The sequence below is a fragment of the Plecotus auritus genome (assembly GCF_963455305.1).
Source record: "Plecotus auritus genome assembly, chromosome: 7".
Lineage (NCBI taxonomy): Eukaryota > Metazoa > Chordata > Mammalia > Chiroptera > Vespertilionidae > Plecotus > Plecotus auritus.
In genome coordinates this window covers 69,438,031-69,456,886 of record NC_137774.1, presented here as the reverse complement: position 1 = coordinate 69,456,886, position 18,856 = coordinate 69,438,031, and the positions used below count along the sequence as shown (strand labels likewise).

General features: G+C 48.7%; 1 protein-coding gene across 4 annotated transcripts in view; it reads right to left on the bottom strand.

The window, feature by feature from the left end:
- The window catches only part of RAB40C (RAB40C, member RAS oncogene family), a 33,863-nt gene extending 19,950 nt beyond the window's left edge, over nt 1-13,913 (bottom strand). Inside the window, exons 1-2 of one of the 4 annotated variants that reach the window (XM_080677766.1) lie at nt 13,713-13,913; nt 12,730-12,955 (exon numbers count right to left, since the gene is read on the bottom strand). In XM_080677766.1, coding sequence (XP_080533892.1) covers nt 12,730-12,871 — 142 coding nt within the window. In that variant the 5' untranslated portion in view covers nt 12,872-12,955; nt 13,713-13,913. Of the gene's footprint in view, nt 1-12,729; nt 12,956-13,076; nt 13,151-13,712 lie in introns of those variants that run through there. The other 3 variants (XM_080677763.1, XM_080677764.1, XM_080677765.1) reach the window with 3 other exon arrangements.
- Between the last annotated feature and the right edge of the window lie 4,943 nt (nt 13,914-18,856).

Sequence of the window (18,856 nt, the reverse complement as noted above, 5' to 3'; positions counted from 1 at the left end):
ATTCTCTCCCTTGCTGGCTCTATGAACAAGCTGCCCTATGGGTGCTGTTTTTGTGTTTGTTAATCCTCATTCAGGGATATTTTCCCAGTGTCTTTTAGAAAGAGTGAAAGGTAGGGGGAGAGAAAGAGAAAGAGACACATTCAATTGATTGCCTCTCACACGTGGCCTAAGCAGGGCCAGGGGTCAAGCCTATAACCGAGGTACATGCCCTTGACCAGAATCAAACCCGGGACCCTTCAGTCTGCTCTATCCACTGAACCAAAACGGTTAGGGCTGGGTGCTCCTTTAAGATGCTCTGTTTGTGGTAACTTCTTGGATGCTATAACAGAATATTACAGATTGGGGATCTTATAAACAACAGAAATTTATTTCTCACAGTTCTGAAGACTGGATGTCCAAGATAAGGTTCTAGCAAAGTTGATGTCTAGTGAGAGCCCACTTCCCTGTCCACAGACGGCTGACCTCTTGCTGTGTCCTCACAAGGCAGAAGGGGCAAGGGAACTCTGTGGAGTCTTTTATAAGGCACTATTCAATTCATGAGGTTCCACCCTCAAGACCTAGTCACTTCCCTAAGCCCCTATCTCCTAATACCATTGCCTTGAGGATTAGGTTTCTACATATGAAGTGTAGGGGGTGGGGAGATACATTCGATCCATAGCAATAACTAATACCAATTATAGAAAACATACACTCCTCTGACCAGCCACTGTAGCTATAAAAATCTATCAAAACAACAAGAGAACTTTTTATAAAGGTGTGGTAACAGAGTAACGGCCCGGAGATGCCCACATCCTAACTCCTGGAATCTGTGAACTTGCTTCCTACAGGGCCAAGGGATTTTGCAGATGTGACTGGGGTCATGGGCCTTGAGAAGGAAGAGGATTCTGAGTTATCCCGGTGGACCCAATGTCATTACTTGAGTCCTTAAAGGTGGGGACCCTTTCCTGGATGAGTCAGGGAGATGAGATGGAAGGAGGAGAGAGAAAAGAGAGACTCAAAGACTGGGAGGGACCTTAACCTCACTTAGAAGACGGAGGAAGGGGAACACAAGTGAAGAATAATCTCTAGAAGCTGGCATGGCCCTCAGTTTACAGCTACCAAAGAAAAGGGACTTTAGTCCTATAATGCAAAGAACTGAATTCTGCCAACAACTAAAAGTGCAAGGAAAGAGATCTCCCATAGAACCTACAGAAAGCAACTTGACTGTTGACTTATGACCTACATGCAAAACTCTAAGATAATGTTACAGCAGTAACAAAAAAAGGAATATCCAAGTATAAACGTAATTAAAGGCTTTTTACTATTTATATTTTTTATTACAAATAAACTGGATACAAACTAAAAAAAAATCTATCTACTGTAAATGGTTAAATAACAGAAGATAATCCACAAAATGGAGGTTATATGGCTGTTATAAAGAAATAGGCATCTGCCCTAGCTGGTTTTGCTCAGTGGATAGTGTCAGCCTGCGGACTAAAGGGTCCCAGGTTTGATTCTGGTAAAGGGCACATGCCTAGGTTGCAGGCTTGATCCCCAGTAGGGGACATGCAGGAGGCAGCCAATCAATGATTCTCTCTCATCATTGATGTTTCTCTCTCTCTCTCCCTCTCCCTTGCTCTCTAAACTCAATAAAGATACATTTCTTTAAATGTTAAAAACAAACAAACAGGCATCTGCTGAAATGAAAGCAGAATGTGGAGCAAACGGAAATTTTATACCCTCCTGATGGGATAGAAATTGTTCAACTGCTTTGGAAAACTGTTTGGTGATATTTACTAAGGCTGAATATATGAATACCCAACAACCCAGACATCCTACTCCATGGTATCCATGACAGAAATGCATGCATATGTGCACCAAAAACATGTACAGGCAGACTTCATTTTATTGCTCTACACAAGTGTGCATTTTTTACAAATTGAAGGCAAGACCCTCCACCAGCAAAAAGATTACAACTTGCTTTACTGAGGTGATCTGGAACCGAACCCACAGTATTTCCGAGGTGTGCCTGTATGATCATTTTCATAGGAACACTATTCAGAATAACTCAAACATAGAAACTATCCAAAAGCCCACCTGCAGAAGAATAAACACATGGCAGTACTCACAGTGAAATCTATACAAAACAAAGGAGTGAACTACAACTACACACAATAGCATGGCTGAACCTCACAAAAAATAGAGAAATAAAGAAACCAGATGCCCTGACCTGTTTGGCTCAGTGGATAGAGCGTTGGCCTGCGGACTGAAGGGTCCCGGGTTCAATTCTGGTCAAGGGCATGTACCGTGGTTGCGGGCACATCCCCAGTGGGGGGTGTGTAGGAGGCAGCTGATGAATGTTTCTCTCTCATTGATGTTTCTAACTCTATCCCTCTCCCTTCCTCTCTGTAAAAAAATCAATAAAATATACTAAAAAAAAAAAAAGAACTTTAAGAAACCAGAGACACAAGAGTACATATGGTGTGATTCTATTTATAGAAAACCCTAGAAATGCAAACTAGTCTATAACATAAAGGTCAGTGGTTGCCAGGTTTGGGGGCAAAGGGGGTTGTTATGCAAAGAGCACAAGACTGAATGTGGCCATGGTTTCTCAAGTGTGCACCCCTGTCAAACTCATTAAACTTCAAATTTTAAAATGGATACAGGCTTTTGGTGCATAAATGATACCTCAATAAAGTTGATCAAAGGAAGGAAAGACTGACAACATCAAACATTGGCCAAGGTGTAGAGCATGGAACTCTCACATGTTGCTGGTGGGAACTCAAAATGACAGAGTCACTTTAGGACACAGTTTGGCAAGTTCTTGTAAGTTAAGCAAACACACAAGGACTTGTGCATTGAGAATATGCTTCATGCCACTTGAACCATACACTTAGAAATGTATAACTATGCATATTTTACCAAAAAATAAAATAAAAATTTAAAAAATGTTTAAAAGATTTGTATAAGAATGTTTATAGCAGCATTATTCACAATAGCCAAAGTCAGTAAATAACCAAAACTGTATCAATAGGTAAACAAATTAAGGTATGTTCGTGCAAAGGAATGCTATTTGGGAACAAAAAGAAATGAATACCAGGGGTATGAACGAATTTCACAAACATTATCCTGAGTGAAACAAACCAAAGTAAGGAAGACTATACTGTATGATTCAATTTACAGGAAGTTCTGGAGAGGCAAAAGTACCCTAGAGTGACAGGAAGCAGACCATGGGGGCTGGGGCTATGGGACTGACTTCCAAGGGGCAGGAGAGAACTTTTAGGAGTGGTGAAAATGTTCTAGGTCTCAATTAGAGCAATAGTTATACAGATACTAGAGGCCCAGTGCACGAAATTCATGCACGGTGGTGGTGGAGGTCCCTCAGCCCGGCCTGTACAGTCTCGCAATCCAGGACATCCATCTTGCAATCCAGGACTGCTGGCTCCTAACCGCTCATCTGCCTGCCTGCCTCATCACCCCTAACCACTCTGCCTGCCTGCCTCATCACCCCTAACCACTCTGTCTGCCTGCCTCATCGCCCTTAACTGCCTCTGCCTCAGCCCCCACCACAGCAGCTTCGTCCAGAAGGACATCTGGAATGACGTCCGGAAGGTCATTCGGCTGTCTGGTCTAATTAGCATATTATGCTTTTATTATTATAAAATATACACTTGTCAAACTCATCTAACTTAAATGTCTACTTAAAAATGGGTGTATTTTCTTGTATATCAAGTATATGTCAATAAAATTTATTATTTTTTTAAAAGTAAACCCACAGCATATTGACCTGCTCAGAGTTAGATTAGTAGGGCTTTTGACCACAAGGACCTGAATTACCCTACAAGATAGGGCTGAATACAGATCAAAGCCAGGTGTGAACACCCAATCCATACCGTGCTGACTGCACAGATATTCTGGGAACAAGGATGATCTTCAGGTCTCTGATGCCTGCCCTTCTATGGGCCAAGTTTACTACCACAGGCACATGAACAAGCCTGTCACTAAGGACAGAGAATTAAGGGGGAGCTGCCTGGAGAAGGACGAAAAGAAAGCAGAAGTTACCTAATACATTTCAAAATGCCTTTGTGTCTACACTGGCATGCCGAGTTTTGGGAGAAACACTAGAGCAGTTTGTGGACTGGTTTCCTGTGAAGGAAGAGCTTTTCCTTTGCCTTAAAAACCAAACCAGACCAAACCAAACCAAAGCTTCCTGCTGTCCATAAAAAAACAACAACACACAAGCACATCCACACACAGAAACAGGCAAAATACAGGACATTTAAAAAAATTATTCATAACCCCCAAACAGAGATAACCACTGTTAATGTTTTCATGTATTTCACTCTGCAAATCTCTTTCATTTGACACCCATAGATATACTATATAATTAAGCATACATTTTCTCCACTTAAAATATCAGAGATTACCCCATATCATTGAATATTCATTAAATATTCCTCAAAACCAACACTTTTAAAGGCTGTATAATAATCTCATCCTACGAATATTTCTTCTGTTGGACCTTAGGCTATTGCAGTTTTTATTTTTGTTTTTTTTTAATAAACAAATACAAAAACCTTGATTTCCTCTAGTTGTGTCCCTTATTATTCTCCAGGAGACATTCCTAATTACTTGGGAAGTAAAAGGGAAGGCTTCTTTAAGGCTCTGGATATGTTGCAGAGTCCCTTACAGAGCCCCACACACACATCCATGTGCACTCTTAGTGCTGAGTGTTATCAGACTCAACTCTGTGATAGACTTACAGGTGAGTGTTTCATCCTATTTAATTTTAAGGTTAAACATCTTTCCATGTATTTTTCATTACAGCAATTTTCAACTGGTGAGCTGCAAGAATTTTACAATAGCTGTCCGGTGCAAATAAATAAAAACTATACTTTTTTTTTTGTCAGATCAGCAAAAAAATACATTTTTTGGTGTGCTGCAGAATTTTAGTAATTACTTTATGTGTCCATGAGATGAAAAAGGTTGAAAATCACTGTTTCATTAGAATCTCCTGTGACTCTTTGCATGGCCCTGGCCAAGTGACTTAAAATAAGAAAAATACTCCCACTGATGACACTGTCACCAAGTTGTTCCTATCCATCAAGGGGCCTGATCACTGCTGCTCTGGACCAAATCAAGTCACTGCCAGCCCCAGTAACCAAGAGAGCAGTGTGCATGTACATGTGTGCATGCAAGCATGAGTGTGAGCGTGAACTCAGGACCGTCGACTCTTTTTTTTTTTTTTAATATATTTTATTGATTTTTTTACAGAGAGGAAGAGAGAGGGACAGAGTTAGAAACATCGATGAGAGACATCGATCAGCTGCCTCCTGCACGCCCCCTACTGGGGATGTGCCCGCAACCCAGGTACATGCCCTTGACCGGAATCGAACCTGGGACCTTCAGTCCGAAGGCCAACGCTCTATCCACTGAGCCAAACTGGTTAGGGCGGGACCGTCGACTCTTGTGGGAGATCTGTGCCACAAGACAGTGTGGCAGCTTCTGCAGGCTGACGAGGACTATCTGCCACACTACTCCTGAGATCTGTGCCCAGGGACAGGCCTCTCCCTTGCACACCTTGCGTCTTTAAGAAAACCAGACTCAGCTCCTAAAGCCTTCCAACCGTTTGAGGCCTGCCAACACTGGATCCAGGAAGAGAGGGGACCAAATAGGAAATAGAAATCAACACAAAATGATTAGGTAACTAGAGGAGACTCACTGAATAAGTGCTAAGTGGTGCATCCCCAGAGGCTTTGGGATGGATACCAGCAATGGTACCTGGGCGGGGGTGGGGGGGGTGGGGGGGGGGAGGGACGGGACAGTCACTGCTGCTGCCAAGTTAGAGCTCCCAATTCCTCTGCACTGATTCTTGGACCTAAACTCAGAACCTCAGCACCCTGTTAGATATCATCATGTTCCTTCAGTCACTCAAGGCTGTACAAAGCAACTAAGTCCTGATAACAAGCTGTCACCCATCTCTCCCAGCAGAGACCTGAGTAGCAGGCACTCACCCTGCCTTGGCCCAGTTGACAGACAGCTGCTGCCTGGGAAGGTCCAGGCTGGTAATGAACCAGCTAATGACCCCAAGAACTGCCAGAAGGAACACAGACCCACCTCAGCCACAGTGTTGCTACTCAAGCTAGGAACCACCTGGTGGCTTCCTGGGCTCACAAACACCTGCTCATCACCCAGCTTAGATCTCTGTCTAGGGTTTACATTTATTCACTTGCCCAGAGATCTGGCACCCAGCTGTCCACACTTTGACACTTCTAAATCTGTGAAGTGCTTGCCTTTCCAGCACTTGGGCCTTCTTCCATTCTCTGTTCTTCCTTAAAGATGCTGGGACACCTTTTCTGTAGTGGAGGACTCCCTCTCTCGGGATGTTGGCCTCCTGACACCATGCCCCTTGCTTCCCTTGTTTAGACCACTCCTCACTTTGCTTCCCTCTTCACCATCCTGAAGACGTCTTTCCTAGCACTGCCCCCACCAGGCATGAATCACTTCCCTCTTGTGAGTCTAACTAAAGTGCCATACCCCTCTGGGACATCAACACCTAATGCCTTGAGAGGCCAAAACTTATCTGGTCATGCCCACCATCCTGCTTAAGTCCTTGGGTCTTCACCTTCTCCATCAGTGTCGAGTTTACCTGTCCCCCATCCCTCCTCTACCCTCTGAAGGGCACATGTCCACAGTCAATGAGATACTCAATATTCCCATCTTGGCAATATTCCCTCAGTTACTACCTCAAAGTTCAAGTTCACTTTATTCACTGTATTTACCCTCACTTCCCATCCTAATGATGACCCCATATACCTAGCGGTCTCTGATGTCTGCACTCACCGTCTCAACATCCTGCTCCTTAGGGCCCAGGGCACTAAATTTTGCTCCACAAGCCATCTCCCCTCCCTTCTCCCATTTTTTCTGCAATTTGCTCCAAGCCAGGGTGCCAGACATTGAGAAGACCTCCCCCCACTTTCTCCAAACACCCAACGAAGGACGCCCTGACTGATGTGGCCACAGGTCCCACAACAACCCATCAAGAGGCATGCCACCCCCATTATAAGTGCTGCCCGCTACGCAGGCCTAACTACAACTCCATCCCTTCTCCTCCTCCTCACCCATGCCCCAGACCAAGTAAGTGGCTAGCTTCTCAGGGACCAACAACTTCACACTTTGCCAACTGCAATTCATACAGAACAGGAGGCAAAAGTGCCTACAAGACTTTCTCATCTTCTTCCCCACTTCCTGTAACATATTTCTATTTAGTTCATCATCCAAGACATAAATACTCTTGCTAATGGGAACAATGACATTACATATACACAACACAACACAGCAGTGTCACTATTACCAGACAACCTTGAAAGAAGGACCTGGCTCTGCACAGTAGAACATTTGCTCTATTAACTGCTTAGCTTACAGAAAGTGCTAAAGATTGGGGAAAAACTTAAACACTAAAAATATTCTGCCTACTCAACTGTTTTCTGAAAATTTAGGAAAGGCCACACCAGTCCAAGTTACAAATCAGACAAGTTAGCATAATCTGAAGCAGATAAGGTAACCTGTTCCCCCTCCCGCCTCGGGCTGATCTTTACTAGTACATCACACACAGCAGGTGAGTGCCTCTGGCAAAGGGGCAGACAGGCACAGATGGGTCTATGTGTGGCCTTTTGTGGACTTCTGGAAACCTCCCTGTAAACCTGTGGTTGGCGGGTGACCTGGAAGCTCTCGGGCTTCTGCTGCTCTGTTGGATGCAGACAGGAGGGAGGCAGCAGGACAGGAGTAATGTAGTGGAGGGGGAAAAATGGGCCTCAGTGACTGGTCCTGAGAAGAAGGTTTCTAATTCTTTTTTTTTTTTTAATATATTTTATTGATATTTCACAGAAAGGAAGGGAGAGAGATAGAGAGCTAGAAACATCGATCAGCTGCCTCCTGCACACCTCCCACTGGGGATGTGCCCACAACCAAGGTACATGCCCTTGACCGGAATCGAACCCGGGACCTTTCAGTCCGCAGGCCGACGCTCTATCCACTGAGCCAAACCGGTTTCGGCAGAAGGTTTCTAATTCTAATCAGAGGAAGAAGGCAGCCCTAGGACCAGGGACAGAGGTACCAGTAGAAGGAAGGAGTACAGGTTGGGATGCACTAAGAACAAGTAAACCAAAAGCATAGGGAAGCACTAGAGGAGGGTCATCGGAGAGAGGAGTCAGGCCCAGGCTCAGAGTGGAGGTGAGGGCAAGAGCACAAGAGTACCTAGTGAGAAGAGGGTCACTCCCACCAATCAAAGTGCCAGACTCCTGAAGAAGGGGGTCACACAGCCAGCACGTAAGACAGTGGTGCCAGGCCCCATGCTGCCTGATAGCTACAGGCTCTCAGCCTGTCTGAGCCTTAGTTCCTCATTTGAAAAACGAGATGGTGATGGTACCTGCATCACAGGATGGCAGTGAAGACTAGATGAGGAGCAGCGCCAAGGAGCTCAGCCCTGGGCCTAGCACATATCACTCAGGCCAACACCCACCTCAGAATCTGGCATCAGACAGAGAGAAGGCAAACCCCAATAAATCGCCCAGAAAGTGGGCAAAAGCCAGACATGAGAACCCAACCAAGTACAGAGAGAGAGAGAGGGACTGGGATGAGTTGTAAGGTGCCCATCAGAATGGGGATGCTGCATACAGGCTGCTCCTTCATTTAGAACACACATCTATTTAGTGTCTCTTGTGTGCAGGTCACATGCTACTGTTGAGGACCAGGGTGTACAGGCCAGAGGCACGTCCTGACTCAGGGAACGGTATGGAGAAGTGTTTGAAGACACCATGTACTCTGATATTTGAAGTGAGGACTGAAACCCACTTGTAGCCAAGTGAAAAGAGACATTTGGAATTGTCTAGTGAAAAGCCATGGAGCGGGGGACAGGGCAAGTTCAGGCCCAGCTGCTGGGTTGCTGACATGGGCCATAGCCCACACTCTGGCACCGTAGGGGTGAAGGCACACAGCATCCACCCCCCACAGGCACAGTACTAACATAGAAATAACCAGTAGGGCCCTAGCCAGTTTGGCTCAGTGGATAGAGCATCAGCTTGCAGACTGAAGGGTCCCAGGTTTGCTTTCAGTCAAGGGCACATGCCCGGGTGGTGGGCTCAATCCCCAGTGGGGGGCATGCAGGAGGCAGCCAATCGATGATTCTCTCTCATCCTTGATGTTTCTATATCTCTCTCCCTCTCCCTTCCTCTCTGAAATCAATAAAAATATATTTTAAAAAAAGAAAACCTTTAAAAGCTTATTAAGACCCATATTTTAGAAAGAAAGAGAGAGAGAGAGAGAGAGAGAAAGGAAGGAAGGAAGGAAGGAAGGAAGGAAGGAAGGAAGGAAGGAAGAAAGAAAGAAAGAAAGAAAGAAAGAAAGAAAGAAAGAAAGAAAGAAAGAACCAGTAGATTCAAATATTAGTGGCAGACCTCCACGCTTGCCTGACTTTATCCATACCTGTCACAACTGGCTCACTCCTCCTATTCATCGGACCTCCTTCTTCCCTCTCTGCGTGTCCTGGGCTCAAAGGACATGAGCATCCTATATACTCAGCAGCTCCCACAACACTGACCCCCCCGATTAGCAGACAGAGAGAGATGGAGTTATTCCTACTTTCAAGTCTTTCAAGATGCAGACATATCAACTATATCGCATCTTCCTATGGACCCTCAATATAAAGATCTGTGAGAGCAAAGGCGCAGAGGACACAACTGTCTTGACCAGGACCTTCATCACCCTAGATAAAACAGGTGTGCACCCAGCACACTGCCTTGGGGACCCACAGCCTTGCAGCAGAGTCAGATCAGGCAGTGCACTCAGGAATAGAAGCTGCTCACGGAACGCTCTACTTTCTTCCTGCCAACTTCCACAATCCAGACTCCTTGTCGCTTATGCTCTGGCGCATATTTCCCCAGCAGATGGCCTGGTAGAACCTCTATGCAAAGTGTTCTGCTCTGTCCAAGGAGAGCACAGACTCTCCCCTAAAACTGTTGCTATATATTAAGAAAAACGTAAACCTCCTAAGAAGAAGGTTTCTAATTCTACAGTGCACATTAGCATCACCAGAGTCCAAGAGCCACTGTGGGCTCTTGCAAGGGTTGGCATGTTGGCACATAGGGCTCATCACTACTTCAGGTGCCAGTGCTAGAAAAGACCGTCTTGATGACTCACATGTTTATGAAGCTGCTGAGAGCGACGTGCACTCACATACATGTCTGAGGAACAAGCTAGACAAGACTTCGATGTGGGTAAATCATCTGGGTGGCCCAAGGAAGGGGGTTTAGTTACACACCTGTCACATGCCATGTGTCATCTGCTCCTAGACAGAAGAACCATAAACGTTCAGGCTAAAAACAAGAAGCCTAGAAATATGCTGAGGGCTTTTAACAACAAAGGGGAAAAAGAAATACATGTATATCCTTTGTAAGAGGACCAGAAATAAAAAAAATATATATCTCCTGAATATTACAACTTTTTCAAAGGAAAAATTCCCACGATGCTGAATTCTGAGAACCAGCGGCTCCAGAGCTTCCAAAACTCCCAACAGTCTCCCTTAGGAAGCCTTCAGGGGAGCAGAAAGAAGTGTGCTCAGGTCACTAACTTCACCCTGATAAAGAACAGTAGGCCCTGGGGTCAGTGAGCCAATGCACTGACCACAAAGACCCACCATGCATATCTTTACCTCGAGGACCCCTAAAAACAGGGGACAGGTGCTCTGCCTTCTCCGCTTAATGCTATGGGGGACCCACAGTAACCTATGAGTATGCCCTGGCCCTAACAGCACACAGAACCTTTCTAAAAGTGGGCTTTCTTCTTCTTTTCTGGCAGATGGCCCTACACTGGACCAAACATCTCTGCTACCTCAGGCAGGTCTCCACACTTTACTCAGTCAGCATGTCATAGGAAATGTGGCAATGCCCTGCAATTTGACAGAGGGGACAGAAGGCAGTTCCTATCTCTCCAGCTAGTGGCTCTGTGTTCTCTGAATGCTCACTGCACCGGCTGGAGTACCTGATGGTGGAACTAAGTTGACCCTCAGAAGTGCAAACATATGTCCCAGGAAAATACTGCTGCCCCTAATGAAGCCCAAACCCTCTCTCACTCTTCTCATATACCAGCAGCAGCCCAGGCGCAGGGCTCCAGGAAGCAACACTACCAATGGAAAAGCACCTCAACAGTAGCTGCCAACTGTCCATTAAGGTGGCAGTGGCTGGTGAAGGGGCCTGCTAAAGCCCCAATGAAGGCCCTCCCTTTCCCACCCCTGTTGGGCCTCACACTTTTGCTCCCTCACCTAAAAACAAACCCAGAGTTCCTTCTTTCTTGCCCTTCCAGATGTCTCCTGTAGGGCTGAAAGCATGTGCTTCGGGAGGTGGCCCAGCATGAATCTGGCACAGCTGCCCACTGCTGAAGCTGTTACAGCAGGAAGGGCATTCAGCCAGTCCAGGTAATCCAATCTTGACAAGTCCTAAATCGAAAGGGTGGGAAAAGCTGGGTCCACACTCTCAGCTGCCCACAGGCAAGCAATTTAGCAAAGAGCAAATGCTCAGAGCAGTCAGACAGGACTGACAAGAACCCAAGAAATAAAGCAACAAAGAGTGTGGAGAGCAAGGACCTGAAGTAAAATTAGTTAGACAAGACAGAACTTCCTGAAGCACAAAAGTTCCTTGAAGAGACTGGATGATGACATACTATAAGCAGAGTCTCTGGTTCTCCTAAGGAAACACCCTGTGTCGCCTGGCACAAGGCCCCCATTGCAGAGGTGGAACTGGCTACACCGCTTCTTGGCCAAAATAACTTTGTTAAATATGTAAATTAAGGGGAGCTCAGACAAGTGCTGGTGATGTGTATTTTAGTTATGCAACCAGAAGTTTTAAAAGAAAATTTAATAATGCATTTTCTTCTGCAACAAGGTGTTGATTCCCTGAGCACTGAGTAAACACTGAAAAGCCTGCCTTTGAGTCCCACCCGTTCCCCCAACCCCTGCCCCATCTGTGCACACACTCCACAGGGTTGTTGAGAAAACCCTGGCCATACCTGGCACACCTTGTCATAGGTTCTCCACCAGGACCATAGAGAACCCCGGCCCTCATGAGACCTCCACCACTGGATGCTCGCCTCCTTACATCCTTCCTCCAGCTCCTGCACAATTTTTTTTCACACACTTCCTAGGTCAGTGTCACCCAGCAGCCACAAAGCTACTCGGTCATGAAAGCCCTTCTCCAAAGGCTCACAGCAAAATCTCAGCCTCCCATTAAGCCCTTAGCCTCTGAAAAGGCCTCAAGCTGATAAAAGGTGCCAAGCTGTAAGCTCAGGATCCAGCTGCTTTCTCCCAGCCTCGGGCCTCCATTAGAATTGAAAATGGTGAGAAAGAAAACAGATTGCCAATTGCCACAGGCTTGCTCCTTGCCAGACAGTGTTAGGCTTTAACCACAGTGAAGAGATGAAGAAAGGCAAGTCGCTGATCCCTGGCTCCTAATTGCAGTCTAACCGGGTAGGGCAAATGGCTGGCTGGCGCAGTTCTCATTACAGACCCTACGTGACAGGAGGTGGCAGATCAAGTCCGCCTCCCAGGCCAGCTAACTGCTGTGGGGACTGCGTGGTGCTCACGCCGCCTCCAAGCAGCACTGGGCCCAGCGGGGCGAGCCCTGCCGAATACCCTGAGCCCTTCCCGGGAGGGGACAAGGAGCGGCTCCCCAGGACAGGCCAGCGGCGGGGCCTTCTTACCGTTGCTGTAGGCGTACGGGGATTCGGCCGCGCCGTCCTGTAAGCTTTCCAGGATCTCGCCCTTGCCCACATCGCTGTCGCCCACCAGCAGGAACTTGAGGAGGTAGTCGTAGCTTTTGACCGGACTGCCCTGCGTCCCCATCCTCGCTCACGCGCGCGCAGGCCGCGCCCGCATGCCCACGGTGCCGGCCGCGGGAGCACGGCGGGGAGGAGGCCTTCGACAGATCTGCGGGGATCGGGCGTGGGTGAGTGGGGGAAAGGCGAGGCACGGTCTGCGAGGGCCCGACCACCCTACTGCCTCACCGACCGCCCAGGACGCAGAGCCCAAGCCCACCCGCCGTCCGCACCTGCTCCGCGGTCCGCCTTACCTCAGCGATGCCGCCGCCCCGCCGCTTCCCGCACCGCGCCGAGCAGCCCCGCCCCGGCCCCAGCCCACGCGCCGCCATTGGCCACCCGCCTCCTGCCCGCCCTCATCCATTGGTGTGCACGCACGTCTTTCATGTACGCCCGCCCCCACCGTTTCCCACACAGTGTAGCAAAGCCTCCGGTCACTCCTCCCCATCACCGCCCCATCCCACCTCTCTGCGATCTCCATTGGTTGCCCACCAACCCTTTCCTGATATCATTGGTCTCTGTACACGTCTGTCATGGCTGCCCGATCTCCCCTCCCCCACCGTTCCCCACACAGAGTTGCGGAGATTTCAGCCGCCTCGCCTTCTCGCTGTCGCCATTGGGCACTCGCCTCCCTCTTTCCCAGAACCACTGGTCCACCTGCACGTCAGTCAGCATCACTACAGAGCTGGAGCGTCACGGAACCACCCGCAATCCCGCCCACTGCCCCACCATACCTCACATCTGTCCCGCCCCTCCATGTCGTCATTGGCCACCTCCGCCTATCCTCCCAGAGCCACTGGACCAACAGCACGTCGATCACGTTCCTCTAAGCCCACCCCCGCTTCCCGCCCTCTTCACTACACACTCACCAATGAGGAGCTTGAAACAGCAGGTTGTTTGCATACGCCCCCTTCCAATGGACCGGAGCTGGATGGTGGCGGTCCCCGGGCTGAGGTGGCGCGGCTGGGTCCGGGAGGACTAAACCCCCTAGTAAGCTGCGGCCGGCTGCTTCCGCAGAGATCCCACAGAGCGCGGGTTGACCCCCTGGAATTGCGCTCGCGGAAGCCGCCCTCCCATGGCGGGGGCGTGGCCAGGGCGGGCAAAAGCGTCCAATCAGCACTTGGGGACTCTAGAGAGGTGGGACTTCCGCTGCCAAAGTGGGTGGGCCAGAGGGGGGCGTGGCCGGGCCCGGGAGGTGGGCGCGGCCCTTCGAGTGGGTTCAGAGAGCTGAAGGCTGGTTCAGTCCGGGGCGTCTGTCCTTCGCAAGGTCGTAGATCACAGCGCGTGGCTGTGAAGGTCTAACGTTCCAGAACTCAGGGGCTCCGCGGGCGGGTGACTCTTCAGCCGTCAGAGGCGATAGCAGCACAGGCTCCAGCAGCGGACTGACAAGACTCTGCCTCCACGTGCTGGAGCCTAGATGCCCAGCTGAGTTCGGGTCAGCCCAGGTGAGGGGATTCAGGAGGGCCCACGACTACGGAGGCTTCCAAGAGGAAGTGACTTTGGGATTGTTTACAGGATGGATGGGTAATTTTCCTAATGGGCAAGGAAGTATGAGAAGCCTGTGAACATGTGTGAAGATGTTAATTTTCACTCTTCGAAATGAAAATTAAAGTAAAACAATACCCTTTTCACCCACCAGATTGGCAACATCGTTTGTGGGCCAGGATATGGATGTGAGAATAAACAAGTAATCTTGGGGAACAGCCCTCAGGGAGGGAGGTTGGACTGGCTAATAATTCTATATCTGATTTAGCATGGAGAAAACCTCGGAAAGGAGCTCAAAGAATTTCACTGCAGCATTGTAGTGATGATGAAAGTCAGGAAACTGACAGGGAACTGTTAGATTAACCAGGTGAGCAACATAAGGTGCGGAAGAGAAGAAAGCAAATGACTACAGTATGCCCAGTGTAATTTCAATATTTGTGCTTAATAAAACCTAACAAATCGTTTTCACTCTAGATTTTCATATAGAGAAATGGAATGCTTGTGTAGGATTAGGGCTGGAAGAATACTCAACAAAGGGACAGCATTGTTTCCTCTGGGGTGACTTTCTCTTCATTTATGACATTTTTAAAATCCTCACCAGAGGATATGTTTGTTTGTGTGTGTGTGTTTGGTTAATCCTCACCTGAGGATATTTTTCCATTGACTTTTAGAAAGAGGAAGGGAGGGGGAGAGACAGAGAAACATCGATGTGAGACAGATACATTGATTGGTTGGCTCCCACTACGTGCCCCCACCAGGGTCAGGGATTGAGCCTGCAACCGAGGTACATACCCTTGACCAGAATCGAACCTGGACCCTTCAGTCTTCAGGCTAACACTCTATCCACTGAGCCAAATCAGCTAGGGCTGGATAATGTTTTTATTGATTTTTAGAGAGAGAGGAAAAGAGAGAAAGAGAGAGAAACATCAATCTGGCAGAGAAACATCAATTGGTCTTCCATATGTGCCCTGACTGGTGAACCAACCCACAACCTTTTGGTGTACAGGATGATGTTCCATCCAACTGAGCCACACCATAGACAGGCTCCCAACCTACAAATGATGACCATTTTATGAGACCATATTCACATATGACATGTAATTTATAACTCAAAAAGTTAAGCATAAAAGTACCATACAATGTAGCAATTCCACTTCTCGAGAAATGAAAACATGTCCACAGAAATTTGTATATGAATGTTCACAGCATTATTCACAATCATCAAAAGGTGGAAACAACCAAAACATCCATTAACAGATCAACGGACAAACAAAATGTGATATTATCCACACAATGTCTATATTCATTTATAAAAAGGAATAAAGTACTGATAAATGCTACATCCCATTTATATGAAACTTCCAAAACAGGCAAATCCATAGACAAAGTAGATTAGTGGTTGCCAGAGCCTGAGGTAGGGAGATATGGGGAACGACTGCTTAAGGGGTATGTATTTCTTTCTGGGGTGATAAAAAATGTTCTAAAATTGGTGGTAGTTGGCCCGGCAGAGTAGCTCAGTGGTGGAGCACCGACCTATGAAACAGGTCACGGTTTGATGCCCATGCCCAGGTTTCCAGCTAGATCCCCAGTAGGGGGTGTGCAGGAGGCAGCTGATTGAGGATTCTCTTTCATCATTGATGTTACTATTTCTCTCTTCCTTCTTCTCTGAAACCAATAAAACATTAAAAATAATAAAATTGGTGATAGTTGTACTACTTTGTAAAGTTACCAATAATTCAATTGTGCACTCAAAATGGGTGAACTTTATATGTAAAATACCCCTTAATACATGTTTAAAAAAGTAATAAAAGTTGTCAAAACGGAGCTAAGTGCAGCCCTTACTAGATCAGGCAGAATGGTGTGGGCTAGGGAGAAGCCACATGAGAGTTAGAGCTTCCTAAAAAGCAGAACTGTGCAGAGGGAGCAACACAGCAACCAGGCCCCAGTGTGTTGCACCGAGGGCAGCCTGGCTAGCATGTCCTTCCGGCAGGCGAGGAATGGGCCAGGTCACTGCATCCACACCATGCCTTCAATAGCAGGTGGACTTCACAGAGAGCAAACCCTTTCATGGGCAGCACCACACTGAGTGACCCCCCCACCCCAAAGCTGCACAGCCTTTCCTGGACTGTGAGCCATGTGGATGCTGCCTTTTCATTTTGGCTGGTGCCTGGGGAGGCTTCCTAAGGAGCAGGTCCCTCTGTTCGGTGGGCAGCCCCTGATGAGTGCCTGGGCCTTCCTCACTTGCCTTCAGTGAGAGGCTCTCCAGGTGTCCTCCTGGCTCTCTGGGGAAGCAGGAAGCTGAGACACTTGATGGTAGAGGCTAGCCAGGGATGGGCAGGGCCACTAGGAACCCTGATGGTCCTGCTTGTGCGCTTCTTCAGGCCATGTCCCCTCCCCCAGAAATGGCTGTCCCTGGATTACAGCAGACACAGCCTCCCATGTTTATGAAAAAGGCACATCCACCCACACACACAATGTTTACAGAAACAGCCAACAGGCAATCTTACTGGCCATGAGCTGGTCAGAGGTGGGGGACTAAGCACTGACTGTTGCAGCACAGGGGGACCCAGCAGCTAGTGCTTGTTCACCCTTGACCTCCACCTGGCAGGGAGGGCCCTTGGGGTCAACAGGCCAGAAGTCACTGTGCCCAGCCTTGAGCCTGCCTCTCCCTCGCCCTGCCCACTCCCTGCTCTCAAGTCACCCAGTCCCCTCTCCAGAGACTGGATGCTCTGTAGATGAGAAGCTATTATCATCTTTCCAGAGAATTTAAATCAAAAGCGCCTTTCTTACCTCTCAGGAACTCCCCTGAAAGGGCTCCAGCAGCTGCAGGCTCTGCTGCCTGGTTCTCCATCACCAGGACAAAATGAGGAAGTGGGCTCAGCATGCACATTTTCTGACTCGACCTTCCCCAGCAAGGCCTGTGGAGCAGGTGCAGCCATTCCTGCTTTGTAGGTTGGGAGCCTCTCCACAGGGTATGATTCTGGAAGCAGGCCTAGGCGACCTCCTGTCAGGGGCTTCAGGTCCTTTGCTGAGATCCTGCACCTCAGAACTCCCAGCCTCAGAGCAAAAAGGTACCCATAGGGTCTGGGGCAGCAGAGCCCAGTTGAGGAAGGACTGCCAGAGAGGTCCCACTATCTGGTGTCCAGGAGGCCTTGTGGACAGAGAGCTGGCTTCCCCCTTAGCGGCATACTTTTGTGCAAGGACATCTGGGGCCCAGTGAGTGCTGGGCCTGGCCTAGGGGACTGAAGAAGTGACAGGACAGCATCCCAACCATTGAGGGATCTCAGGCCAAGGATGAAGCAGATCTGTTTGCAGGTCCTGGATCAGGCACTGTGTTGAGGAGGCCCAGAAACTGTCCCCTATGGTTCCCACACCCACTGGCTCTGGGCAGGATGGGCCCAGGCTTCCAGACCCAGCCCCTGTCCAGGTAGAGAGGGTGGGGAGAGAGGTCTAGGCTACCTCTGCCCCTCCTCTCCAGGAGACCCACATTCCTCTATGTTATAGTCCAAGGCCTCCCCACTGAGAAATATCTAGGGTTTAACCAATGGGGCAAATAGACCTTGGTCCTGAAGCTCTGTACCCAGGCTTTCTGGGAGCACCCACAAAGCTTTCGGTTGCTCTAGAAACCCTGCCTGGCCCAGGTTTAATGCCAAGGAGAGGCCCGACTAAAGTCCCATAGATGTACCTCTCTGTGTACATCTAGCAAGAACCAGGCCTGACACCAGAGCTGTCACTCAGGAAATGGGCAGGTAGCCTAGCACCTGGCACAGAGGGTGACAGCTGCCAGGCTGGCCTGTGATGTGGCTACCAACTTGTAGTAGTCTGGGCCACATGGCAGAACCCACACCTGATGGGAGCCCCGACAGGAGGAATAAAGGGACAAAAGTAGGAAAAGGATAAGCAGGTTGGCCAGGGAGAGTGGGAAAGAATTCAACAACTTCCAGAAATGCAGTTGTGGAGCCATTCTTAGCAGGCGCTGGGGGTGCACTCCCTGCCCACCAGGACCCATGTGGGACCTCTGGGGGTGGAGGTGCAGGACTGGGAGTTGCTGAGTGACTTTTCTGGGCCAGTTCCTTCTCTATACAGCCAAGACAACAGATGCAGAAGAGGCCACTTGAGGATTCCTGGAGGCTGTAGGACAGTCAGGGAGTGCCTGTGCAGAGTCCTCAAGTTTCAGGTGATGACATATTCATCAGAGCCAGGAGCAGCTCACTCCTCAACAGCAGGAAGGCCTGCACCCCTACTGTGGGAGATCCCCATGCAAGGGCAAGGCTAAAACCAGAAAGCAAGTGGTCCTGGGTCCACCCACCCACACTAGGCCATCTTTAAGGGCCAAAGCCTATACACCCACTCACCAGACCTGCAGAGTCCTGCTCCAAGAGACAGGGTGCCCAGTGCCCCCATCTTGGCATCACCAGAAAAGGTGTGGTAGTCATCTCAGAACAAATAATGGGAACCAGCTGTCCTACCACCCCAGGAGAAGAAAGCCCCCCAGACCCATTGCACACAGGACATGAGAAGGCAGAGC